Below are 11,472 nucleotides of genomic sequence, written 5' to 3'. Positions count from 1 at the left end.
GGGGCACGAACCCGTGTCCCCTGCATCGGCAGGTGGACTCTCAACCACTGAGCCACCAGGGAAGCCCGAAGCTGTCTCCTTTTAAGACTGTCGTCCAGGGCTTCCCTGGTGGCACAGTGGTTAAGAATCCGCCTGCCAATGCAGGGGACATGGGTTCGAGCCCTGGTCCGGGAAGATCCCACATGCCATGGAGCAGCTAAGCCCATGCGCCACAACTACTGAGCCTGCGCTCTAGAGCCTGCAAGCCACTACTACTGAAGCCTGCGCGCCTAGAGCCTGTGCTCCGCAACAAGAGAAGCCACTGCAGTGAGAAGTCCGCGCGCCACAATGAAGAGTAGCCCCTGCTCACTGCAACTAAAGAAAGCCTGCGCGCAGCAACAAAGACCCAACACAGCCAAAAGTTAATTAATCAATTAAATTTTTTAAAAAAAGACTGTTCTCCAGTCTCAACACCTCTGATTTCTCTGGTTATTCATTCCAGGGAAGGGCCTCCCAGAGTTTGGGACAAGGACCCCTGGGGGTCCTGGGGAGGATGTCGATGTTTCTCAGACACCAAGTATCATGGTTTTTGCAGGGAGAGAAAGCAGACCCCTTCGACCTCCTCCCATCTCTCTGGCTGCATCAAGGAGAAAGTCTCCATGGGGTGCCAGGGTGTTGGGGTGTCTTAAGCACAGGCTCATGGCCTTGCTGAGCAGAGCAGGCAGACTTCCATCGTGGGCCTGGGGCCGCTGAAGTGGCTAGTGTGACTCTAATGGTGCTGCTGGGTTTCCGCTGTGGCTACTTTGACGCTGCATTTCTATTTTGGGCAAGTGTTGATGGTTTGCCATATATGGTTGGCCCCCAGTGACCCCGCTGAATGCCGGCTGCAGGGTCCCCAGCCCCTTGGTCCAAAGCAGTACCCACGGCTGGGAAGGGGGGTGCTGGGGCACAGCCTGGGATGATCCCACAGCCAGATCCATGGAGCACAGGGAGCCTGACGAGCAGGAAACCTCCCTGCAAATGCTGCCAGCATTAGTAAATTACACCACCACAGAGAAAGACGTCCTCCCCCTTGCTCGCCTCCTACCTGCTTCCTTCACTGAGAATAACCCTTTGCCGGTTGGAGGGTCCCCTTCTGGAATGTTCCCCTTGGACTTACTGTCTCCTGTGTAATGTGAATGGGATCGTGCACTTTGTTTTGTATCACATTCTGGTAAGTGGTGGTTGTTTTTGACAACCAGAGATTTTAGCATTTTAATACACATAGTTTCCTAGTTTTTGTTGCATAATATTGCATGATATTGAATATCTGTAATTCTTGTAACTGGGCCTCTATTGCCAGAAGTCACATGACACCTTAGAGGCACAGACAGCCTTTTGGGGTACCAGAAACTTAAATTCTGGGCATCTTGCTTCATCACCCTGCTGAGATCAGCTTCATCCTTGTCCAAGCGGAGTCCTCCACTCACAGAAAGAATTGTAAGGGAGATCGCAGAGCGACAGCTGGGAGCCAGGCCCCCAGGCCATCAAATGCTCATCAAGTTGTCCTCTGAGCTGGAAGCTGGTGCTGCCTGGCCCTACAGAGGAGGAAACTGAGGCTGGGAGGGGGCAGCACCTGCCTCTGGCACAGCTGCGTTGGCGCTGTGGAGGCCCCACTCTTACTGTCCAAGGATGGCTGCTCTGCCAGGAGGCCTCCAGTTCCAGATGATTTTTTTCCTGTGGCCCCAATTTTCTCTTAATGTCGTTGATGATGATAAGGATATTCATAGTGGTTGACATTTTGAGGGCTTTCTTTGCTCCAGGCACCAGCAGCCCTCTCCAGGGGCCAGGTACTGAAATGAGATCCTTGTTGTTAGAGGAGTTGACTGAGGGCGTTGGAATCCCAGTCAGAAGGGTCCACCGTGTTGTCTGCGCTCTGTGGCTTGCTTACCTCCCCGGACGGGAAGCTCACTCTCCTTCCCCTCCCTGTGCTCGCTTGGCACTAGCTCCACGCTCCAAGGTGTGGGTTCCCGGAATGGGCAGGGGTGCGCGCCCCGTAGCGCCGGGCCGGGGAGCGGCGTGGAGCCCGAGAACGCCGCCAGCCCCCGCCCGGGCCTCGCGGGAGGCGCCTGGGGCCTCGGAGGCGGGGCGGGGAGGGGCCGCCGGCAGCGGCGGCGCGCTAAGCAGACCGCAGTACGGCCGGCGCTAGGACCCGCGGGGGCCTCCCAGTCCGCCGCGCCTCCCGCTCCCCACCTCCTCAATCCCAGCCTTCCCCCCCAAAATGAGGAAGCGGAGCAACTTGCTCCAAGTTGTGCAGCCGGGGCCGCCTCGGGGTGCGCAGCCGGCGCGCGGGGGCCCTCCTGGGGGCGGGCGCGGGGTGCGGCCCAGGGGCGACCCCTGAACAGGTGAGCGCGCCGGTGGGGATGGTGGGGAGAGACGGTGGGACAGTGCGGGGACCCCAAGGGCTCGCGGGTGGAGGTATGCCGGGCGAGCGCGGGAGGGGCCGGTGTGCAAGCGCGAGCGTGCGCGTCCGGGGCGCGCGTCCGGTACGCGGCTGGGGCGGGGGTGGTTAGATGCGACCAGGAGCGGGGTGGGGTGGGGGGGTATTTTTGTGGGTGCGGGTGTGCGCGTCTGCAAGCCCCTGGGTGTGTGTATCCGCGGGTCCACGTGGAGGGATGTGCGCGTGTCTCCGAGCTGCGTGTGCGCGGCCCTGCGTGTAGCTCTGCGTGCCCGAGTGGCCCAGTGTCTGGCGCCCAGGTGTTCAAGTGCGGGTTTGTGTGTGGTGGGGAGGGGGGCCGGTACACACGTTTCCGAATGTCCGAGAGTTTGTGCATGTGTTCACACGTGTAGACGTGTGTGCACAACTGTCTCTAGGAGAACCTGCTTTTGCTTGCATACCCGCGTGCCTGTGGGTACCTGTGTCCACCTGTGTGTTTCTGTGTGTACGTGGATCAGTATGCGTGTGAGTACACGTAGGGCTGGGGATTTCTGGGGGCACATATTCGAGGAGCAGAGACTCACCCCTCCCAACCTGTCCCACTGCCCAGCCACCTGGTGGGGTCCATAGGGGAAGCAGGGGGCGGAAATGCCCTTGCCCCAGCAGCAGCGAGGGACTTTGTGTGTCCGTCCTGGGTCGGCGTGGGGTGGGAGAGGAGAGAGGCTCAGTTGGCGGCCACAGGAGCCCAGCAGGGCTGCACTGCTCCGGCCCCCACCCCCTTCAGGGTCAGAGATTCTTAGGAATGACCTTGAATCATCCTCTATTTCCTTGTCCTGTCCCTGCCTACTTACCAGAAAAGAGGAAGAACCAGGCTCCATTAGGTGGCTCCAAGCTCCCCACGCACTGTGTGGGCTGCTGGGGCCTGAGTCAGCCCCTGACCACTTGCTCTGTGCCTGCCTTGTGCCTCAGTTTCCCTTTGGGGATGATGGCGGGGCCAGGCTCCATGCTAAGGAACTCTTCCAGGGAAAGACCACCTCCCCAGAGGGGCTTGGGGAGCCCCTACAAGCCTGGGGAGGCCGGCTGGCTGTCACCTCCACCTGGCCTGAGCTGGAAGTGGTAGTCATGGCCCCTGGGGCCCCAGCCTCGCTTGAATCTGGGCTCTCCAGCTGGTCTCTGCCCCCTCCCCAGGGGAGCCCTCGCTTCCTCCACGCCTGGCACCCCTCACCCATCTCAGCCAGGATGCCAACGGTGAGTACCCCCAACTTGGGTGCCTGTGCCCCGGCCCTTCCTCTGCTCAGTCCACAGGAGCTCCACTCCATGGGGAGTGGGAGGTTTACTCTCTGACCCGTGGCCTCTTGGCGCTGTGTGTGCCAGTCTTCCTCTATCACTTGCTGTTGCTCTTCTTTCACCCTTTCCTCCTGCCCTCCTGCCCTGGGCCCCGGCTCTGTGACTCTGATATGTCCTCTGCTCGCTCCCTCGCCCTCTCTCCTCTGCTCTCTCCCTGTGTGCTGTTTGTGGTCTCTGCCTCAATCCAGTCTTTCTCTCTCCTCTGGGCCTCTCTCTCCCCTCACCCCGCATCTCTCTCATGACCCCTTTTCCCCTCTCGGCACCCCCCCCCCACTAGAGGCGCTGGGCCCCAGGCACCCAATGCATCACCAAGTATGAGCACACGCGCCCCAAGCCCGGGGAGCTGGCCTTCCGCAAGGGTGACGTGGTCACCATCCTGGAGGCCTGCGAGGTGAGCGGGGAGGGGACGTGTGCCTGGGGAGAGGGGACTCCGCCAGGAAACCATCCCACCGACCCCACCTGGCTCCCTTCCCGCAGAACAAGAGCTGGTACCGCGCCAAGCACCACGCCAGCGGGCAGGAGGGGCTGCTGGCGGCGGGCGCACTGCGGGAGCGCGAGGCCCTCTCTGCGGACCCCAAGCTCAGCCTCATGCCGTGAGTCGTGGGGAAGAGACCGGGACCGGGGCGGGGTCAGCGGGGCCGGCCAGCCATGCCCAGCCCGCCTTCCCGCCGCCGGCCGCAGGTGGTTCCACGGGAAGATCTCGGGCCAGGAGGCTGTGCAGCAGCTGCAGCCGCCCGAGGACGGGCTGTTCCTGGTGCGAGAGTCCGCGCGGCACCCGGGCGACTACGTGCTGTGCGTGAGCTTCGGCCGTGACGTCATCCACTACCGTGTGCTGCACCGCGACGGTCACCTCACCATCGACGAGGCGGTCTGCTTCTGCAACCTCATGGATATGGTGGAGGTGCGGCAGGCCACAGGCCCGGGACCCCAGAGCCCATGCCCCCCGATTGCGGAGATGGAGGGATGCCAGGCTCCGCCCTATCCCGACGGCTGACTGGACATGGCACCCCAGAGGTGTCTGCTCCCCAATGGGGAGAAGGAGGGGCTGGTTTCCATGGGCCACCAAACCCTACAGTTGGTCTGAGTCCTTCAGGTCCCACCTCCAGAGACTGGGGTGACTCCTCTGGGGACACCTAGGAACCTCCAATTTGACACCAATGCCAAGACACTCCCCATCCTCCTGTTTCCTGCTAGTCTGCATCCTTTCCTGTTCCCATGGAAACCAGCCTAAAGAGTCCTGTGGGAACGAACCCCCTCTCCTCTTCCCCAGCTCCCACCCACCCCATCCAGAGATCCCCCCTAGGAAGGGCCCCCCCCCCCCCACTAGAGGCGCTGGGCCCCAGGCACCCAATGCATCACCAAGTATGAGCACACGCGCCCCAAGCCCGGGGAGCTGGCCTTCCGCAAGGGTGACGTGGTCACCATCCTGGAGGCCTGCGAGGTGAGCGGGGAGGGGACGTGTGCCTGGGGAGAGGGGACTCCGCCAGGAAACCATCCCACCGACCCCACCTGGCTCCCTTCCCGCAGAACAAGAGCTGGTACCGCGCCAAGCACCACGCCAGCGGGCAGGAGGGGCTGCTGGCGGCGGGCGCACTGCGGGAGCGCGAGGCCCTCTCTGCGGACCCCAAGCTCAGCCTCATGCCGTGAGTCGTGGGGAAGAGACCGGGACCGGGGCGGGGTCAGCGGGGCCGGCCAGCCATGCCCAGCCCGCCTTCCCGCCGCCGGCCGCAGGTGGTTCCACGGGAAGATCTCGGGCCAGGAGGCTGTGCAGCAGCTGCAGCCGCCCGAGGACGGGCTGTTCCTGGTGCGAGAGTCCGCGCGGCACCCGGGCGACTACGTGCTGTGCGTGAGCTTCGGCCGTGACGTCATCCACTACCGTGTGCTGCACCGCGACGGTCACCTCACCATCGACGAGGCGGTCTGCTTCTGCAACCTCATGGATATGGTGGAGGTGCGGCAGGCCACAGGCCCGGGACCCCAGAGCCCATGCCCCCCGATTGCGGAGATGGAGGGATGCCAGGCTCCGCCCTATCCCGACGGCTGACTGGACATGGCACCCCAGAGGTGTCTGCTCCCCAATGGGGAGAAGGAGGGGCTGGTTTCCATGGGCCACCAAACCCTACAGTTGGTCTGAGTCCTTCAGGTCCCACCTCCAGAGACTGGGGTGACTCCTCTGGGGACACCTAGGAACCTCCAATTTGACACCAATGCCAAGACACTCCCCATCCTCCTGTTTCCTGCTAGTCTGCATCCTTTCCTGTTCCCATGGAAACCAGCCTAAAGAGTCCTGTGGGAACGAACCCCCTCTCCTCTTCCCCAGCTCCCACCCACCCCATCCAGAGATCCCCCCTAGGAAGGGGATGGGATGCAGGGGTTCCCTCACCCACGGGGTGGGCTCATGGCTGCCTCTGCCCTGCCCCACCCTGCAGCATTACAGCAAAGACAAGGGGGCCATCTGCACGAAGCTGGTGAAACCCAAGAGAAAGCAGGGCACCAAGTCAGCGGAGGAGGAGCTGGCCAAGGGTAGGGGGCCCCGCCCTTCTGCTCAGTGTTAGCCTGGCCTGGGGAGGCAGGCCCTGGGGCCTGGGCACAGGGCCAAGGCCACATCACCTGAGCAGGTCACTGTGCCTGGCTCTGCAGGCAGAAGACCTGGGCTGCCCTTGGGCGGGGTGGGGCACAATATTGATCTGGTTCTCACACCTGCTGCTTCCCCCCACCCCGACCCCTGCCTCTGTTCCCATCATCCCTGAGCCAGACACCCTGGGCAGATCCTTGACGTCCCCCACCCTCCCACACCGCCTCCATGGCCAAGTTTTAACACTTGTTAAACCTGGCCCCTCCCCAGGACTTCCAGTGGTTAGGACTCCACGCTTCCCCTGCAGGGGGTGGCAAGGGTTCACTCCCTGGTCGGGGAACTAAGATCCCACAGCCACCTGGCGCCGCCAAAAAATAAGAAATAAAATTCGGCCCCTCCCTGCCTGGCTGCCCCTGCCCTAGCCCAGCCTCAGACAGTCCAGTCGGACCACCTCTTCCCTGAGAGAGTGTCCTCCTTCCTCCCAAACCCTGTGGCCTCAGAGGCTGCTGTCTACTGTGAAAATCACCCATATCACTCCCCTGCCTAAAGGATGGAGTTTGGGCAGCTCCACTGCCTTCCAGAACCCTCCCCTGTGGCTGAGCTATCTTTCCTGCTTCATTTACAAAGCCCTTCCTCAATTCCACAAGCCCCTGGGGTTCTGTGACTCCTCGTTTCCTCTCATGCCTCTGTACTGTTGTGCCTTCTATTCCCCTCACCTGAAATGCCTTTCCAGTCCTTGAGGAGTGAAATCCTCCATGCTCAGAGCCAATGTGCCCTACTGTGGCCACCCCTTTTGAACCTGGTGATCGTGGCTGTCTCCTTGGAAGTGTCTTGGGGATGGCACCTGGGTGGAGGCTGGTGTCACCGTGCCTGATTGTACTCAAGGGCTCGTGATTTGGAGCGGGGCTTTGGGGAGGTAGAGGAGGAGACCTACAGAACCTGCTGGGGGCGGGGGGGGAAGAACACAGGGGTGCTTGAGAGAAAGATCAGGGAAGCTGGAACACAGATGATGACTTAGAGTGCTGGAAGATTCTGGAAGTTTCCAGAACCTTTACCAGAAGGTTCTGGAAGCTTTACCAAACTCTGTTGTATTTTTTGGCCCGTGTGTGTGTCCCTGGGTGGTCAGGGATAAAGGATCGTAAAGGAAGAGCCCACAGGGTCCTTGGAAGGAGACAGTCTCCAGACGGAACAGAGAAGGGCTCTGTTGCTTTTGGCCGCCTGATAACTGGTACCAGGAGTGCGGAGCCTCAGACGCGCCCTTGGGCCACTGTGGGGACGCATGCCACACGGCCTGGTCTCCCGCCAGGTGGAGCTGCCGTGGGAGGGGCTGGCACCTGGCAGCCCTCTGACCGGGTCTCCCCCCGACAGCCGGCTGGTTACTGAACCTGCAGCATTTGACGTTGGGAGCGCAGATCGGAGAAGGAGAGTTTGGAGGTGAGCGGGGGGCCTGGCAGGGGCTGAAGGAGGGTGGGGGCGTCCCAGAGATGAATTCACATCCACATTTGATACCTACTTGCTGTGCAGCTGAGAGCCCAAGGGCTCCTCTCTGTGAAAGGAGGTTCACGACAGCCGGGGCCAGGAGAAAGGTAGTTCAGGCAGGCACCCAGCGGGTGTGAGCCCTTCACAACCCTGGGCTCTGGTGCACACTGGTCCCTCTGGTCCCTCTTTTGTTCTGTTGTTGTCCACCCCCCCCACCTTAATCGTGGGTCATTTTTGTTCAACATTCTTCTTTCCCACCACTGGTGCCTGTGACACCATGTCTCCTGTTGCCAGCACCCGGTAGAGCGCCCAGCGTGGAGGACGTCCCCAACAGATATTTGTGGAATGACCCTGGGTTTGAGTGGTGACCTGCGGCTCTGGGCAGGTTGCTGCTCCCCTGGACCTCAGCTTTTCAGTCTCTTAAATGGAAATACATAATGTGCTCTCCACCCCACCCCCACCCCCGCCACACTGCATGGCATGGAGGATCTTAGTCCCCAACCGGGATGTAACCCCCGCCCCCTGCAGTGAAACGCTGGGATTGCCAGGGAAGTCCCTGTTCCCTCTGTTTTGTTGCCGTTGCCTGAAGTTATTATCCTGGAAGGCCCCAGGGCCTAGATCAGGGCTCACAGACCTTCTCTGGAAAGGGCTGCAGTGTGTGTATTTTCCATCTGTTACATCTGCTCAGCTCTGTCCTTGTAGCAGGAAAGCAGCCACAGGCCGGAGGGAGATGAACAGGCATGGCCGTGTGCCAATAAAACTTTATTTATGGACACTGAAATTGAATTCTGTGCAATTTTCATGTCATAAAATATTCTTCTCTTGATCTTTTTCCAACCATTTAAAAATGTAAAATCCCATTCTGAGCTTGTGAGCCTTGCAAAAAACCCACGTTGGGACTGGATTGGGCCCGAGGGCTGGAGTTTGCAGACTGGTTTAGGTGATTCTCTTTGCTCAGGGATCTGGAGCTTGTAGGGGAGGGGTTTCCAGGCCTGGGGACCCACCGCTGCATCGGCATCCTTGGGGGTCAGTGTGAGTGGGTATGTCACTGTGTCTGTCCAATCTCTGTGGGGTCCTGATCTCCTCTCCCACCGGCCCCCAGCCGTCCTGCAGGGTGAGTACCTGGGACAGAAGGTGGCCGTGAAGAACATCAAGTGTGACGTGACAGCCCAGGCCTTCCTGGACGAGACGGCGGTCATGACGTGAGTCCTGGTGAGGGGAGGGCACCCTGGGGTGGGGGTCCAAGCCACCTTCACCCCACACCCGCCTGCCCCCAGGAAGATGCAGCATAAGAACCTGGTGCGTCTGCTGGGTGTGATCCTGCACCAGGGCCTCTACATCGTCATGGAGCACGTGAGCAAGGTGGGGGCAGGGCCTGAGGGTCAGGCCGGGTGCGGCAGCCGAGCAGCCTCCAGCAGCCCTCACCCTACCCGTGTCTCCCACACAGGGTAACCTGGTGAATTTTCTACGGACGCGGGGCCGGGCCCTTGTGAGCACCCCGCAGCTCCTGCAGTTTTCCCTGTGAGTGGGGCTCCCGGGGGCAGGGAGACTGAGGCATGGAGCAGGGAGGAGCCCGGCCTTGGGAGTCTGTGGTCCAGGCACCCGAGCCCTGTGCCCACTACCCCTCCACTCCAGGCACGTGGCCGAGGGCATGGAATACCTGGAGAGCAAGAAGCTGGTACACCGAGACCTGGCCGCCCGGAACATCCTCGTGTCCGAGGACCTGGTGGCCAAGGTCAGCGACTTTGGCCTGGCCAAAGCCGAGCGGAAGGGGCTGGACTCCAGCCGGCTTCCAGTCAAGTGGACGGCACCCGAGGCTCTCAAACACGGGGTGAGCCCCCCTTACCCCCCAGGGCCCTTGGAACCCTAGCTCCACTGTGCGACCCTGGGCCTGTCTCTTGCCTCTCTGAACCTCCAAGGGACTGGCTCCGCCTCCCTGGTAAGCCCTTGGCCCATAATTGTTCCTTTAAGCCCCAGTCTGGGCCTTGGTCTCCTCATTTCTGAAACAGTCTTGGGCTCAGCAAGTGAGAGCAAGAATAACCTCATTCTTGCACTGAGTCTGGGTTGAGGGGTGGGGCGGATTCAGAGGCAGGAGCCTATTGGGAGGAGACCTGGGACTAAAGATCAACCCAGGGGGACTTTCTGGAGGAAGCAGGGGCTGGGGCAGAAGCCCTGAGGGGTCCCACTCCCCCTGATCTCCGGCCCCACAGAAGTTCTCCAGCAAGTCGGACGTCTGGAGTTTTGGGGTGCTGCTGTGGGAGGTCTTCTCATACGGCCGGGCTCCATACCCCAAGATGGTGAGCAGGGGCGGGGGGGCGGCGCTGGGTACCCCGCAGGTCTAGGGGTCGTGACCCTGACCCCCAGCCCACACCGGCGTGCCCTCTGCCCGTAGTCGCTGAAGGAGGTGTCAGAGGCCGTGGAGAAGGGGTACCGCATGGAGCCCCCCGAGGGCTGCCCGGGTCCCATCCACGCCCTCATGGGCAGCTGCTGGGAGGCTGAGCCTGCTCGCCGGCCGCCCTTCCGCAAACTGGCTGAGAAGCTGGCCCGGGAGCTGCGCAGCGTGGGTGCCTCGGCCCCCAACGGGGGGCAGGATGCAGACGGTCCCACCTTGCCCCGCAGCCAGGAGCCCTGACCCTGCCCTTGGGGCCTCGGGCCCCAGAGAACTGAGACAGTGGGGGGCACAGGGTGGGGACTCGGGCCAGGCCTGAGGAGTGGCAGGGCCAGCAAGCTGCCCGCCCGGCTCACATCACAGGGGCAGGCTGCGTCGGGTGGTGGGGGGGGCTCTGGGCAGCCCGTGAGCACCATGGCCCCAGGGAAGTGAAGGATTAGTGCCTGGATAAAGACTGGTTCCAAGGACTGGGTGTCTGAGTCTCTCTCTGCTACCACTCTGGGGGCCCCATCACTTACCGGGGGTGATCTGCCTGCCCAGTTGTCTGCCCACTGAGGGGTTCACCAGGCTAGGACCTTGCAGCCCAGAGGGGCATATATTTCCCCTGGGATGGGGCCAGGAGACCCCCCCAGGCCAGGGATCACAGCCACCCGTGGAGCCACTTGCCATCACCCACGGGTCTGCCACCTCCTTTGGTGGCAAGGACCCCACCGTAGCCCTCAGTGTCCCAGGTGCAAAGGACAGTGGGAGAGTGCCAGCGGCTGTGGACATCCGAGTCCCCTGTCCTGGCATCCTCTTTTCCTCAGCCTTGCCCCTTGTCCCCTCCTGGGGTGCTCCAGTGTGGCTACGTCCTCCACCTGTCACGACCCAACAGCCTCACCCGGTGACTCCAGGGAACACTCGCTGAAAAAAGCCAGCCGCACGGCCTGTCCCAAGGCCCTGCCCCTCCTGTCCACTCTCGAGCTGGGGCTGGGCCTCCGGGCTTGCACCCCCAGCTTCGAATCCTGACTCGACCCGTAGCTGTGTGGCCCAGGCTTGCCGTGAGCCACTGCGTCAGACTGAGGGCGTGTCTGGGATGGGGGATGTTAGTGCTAAACTCGGGGTGTCCTGGACAAACTAGAGGGGTGGCCCCCCTCCACGGGCCCCCAAAGCCTCCTCTATGATCAGGCGTCTCTTCCGGGGGAGACGTGAGGACGCTGAGGGCTCACACCAGTGAAGGACTGAGAGCACACAGCTAGTGCTCAGCTATTACCTGTGACCGTCAGCCACCTTCTCTCTGATGCCGCT

At 61.7% G+C, this 11,472-nt stretch overlaps 1 protein-coding gene across 2 annotated transcripts; it reads left to right on the top strand.

Annotated features, from left to right (window-relative positions):
• The first annotated feature begins 2,114 nt into the window (after positions 1-2,114).
• On the top strand, positions 2,115-10,654 carry MATK (megakaryocyte-associated tyrosine kinase). Of its 2 annotated transcripts, XM_007460507.1 has the most exons (14): positions 2,258-2,363; positions 2,833-2,920; positions 3,584-3,643; positions 4,020-4,133; positions 4,220-4,335; positions 4,424-4,643; positions 6,172-6,265; positions 7,686-7,751; positions 8,899-8,998; positions 9,074-9,158; positions 9,244-9,317; positions 9,432-9,627; positions 10,007-10,093; positions 10,189-10,654. In XM_007460507.1, exons 2-14 carry the CDS (start codon positions 2,915-2,917, stop codon positions 10,426-10,428), a joined length of 1,458 nt encoding a protein of 485 aa, XP_007460569.1. In that variant the 5' UTR covers positions 2,258-2,363; positions 2,833-2,914; the 3' UTR covers positions 10,429-10,654. The 2 variants fall into 2 exon arrangements, with proteins under 2 accessions (XP_007460570.1, XP_007460569.1); XM_007460508.1 differs by lacking the exons at positions 2,833-2,920; positions 4,424-4,643 and adding an exon at positions 5,474-5,693 and having other exon boundaries at positions 2,115-2,363.
• Positions 10,655-11,472: the final 818 nt, after the last annotated feature.

This window comes from Lipotes vexillifer, unplaced genomic scaffold (genome assembly GCF_000442215.2).
Source record: "Lipotes vexillifer unplaced genomic scaffold, Lipotes_vexillifer_v1.1 scaffold1011, whole genome shotgun sequence".
NCBI lineage: Eukaryota > Metazoa > Chordata > Mammalia > Artiodactyla > Lipotidae > Lipotes > Lipotes vexillifer.
The sequence above is the reverse complement of the archived record's forward strand: the minus strand, read 5'-3'. Positions and strand labels throughout refer to the sequence as shown.

Bases quoted from the DNA above. Each gene is read 5' to 3' on its own strand.
- MATK (XM_007460507.1), top strand. The intron at 7,752-8,898 runs GTGAGCGGGGGG...ACCGGCCCCCAG, and splicing joins CGGAGAAGGAGAGTTTGGAG to CCGTCCTGCAGGGTGAGTAC. The intron at 9,628-10,006 runs GTGAGCCCCCCT...CCGGCCCCACAG, and splicing joins CCGAGGCTCTCAAACACGGG to AAGTTCTCCAGCAAGTCGGA.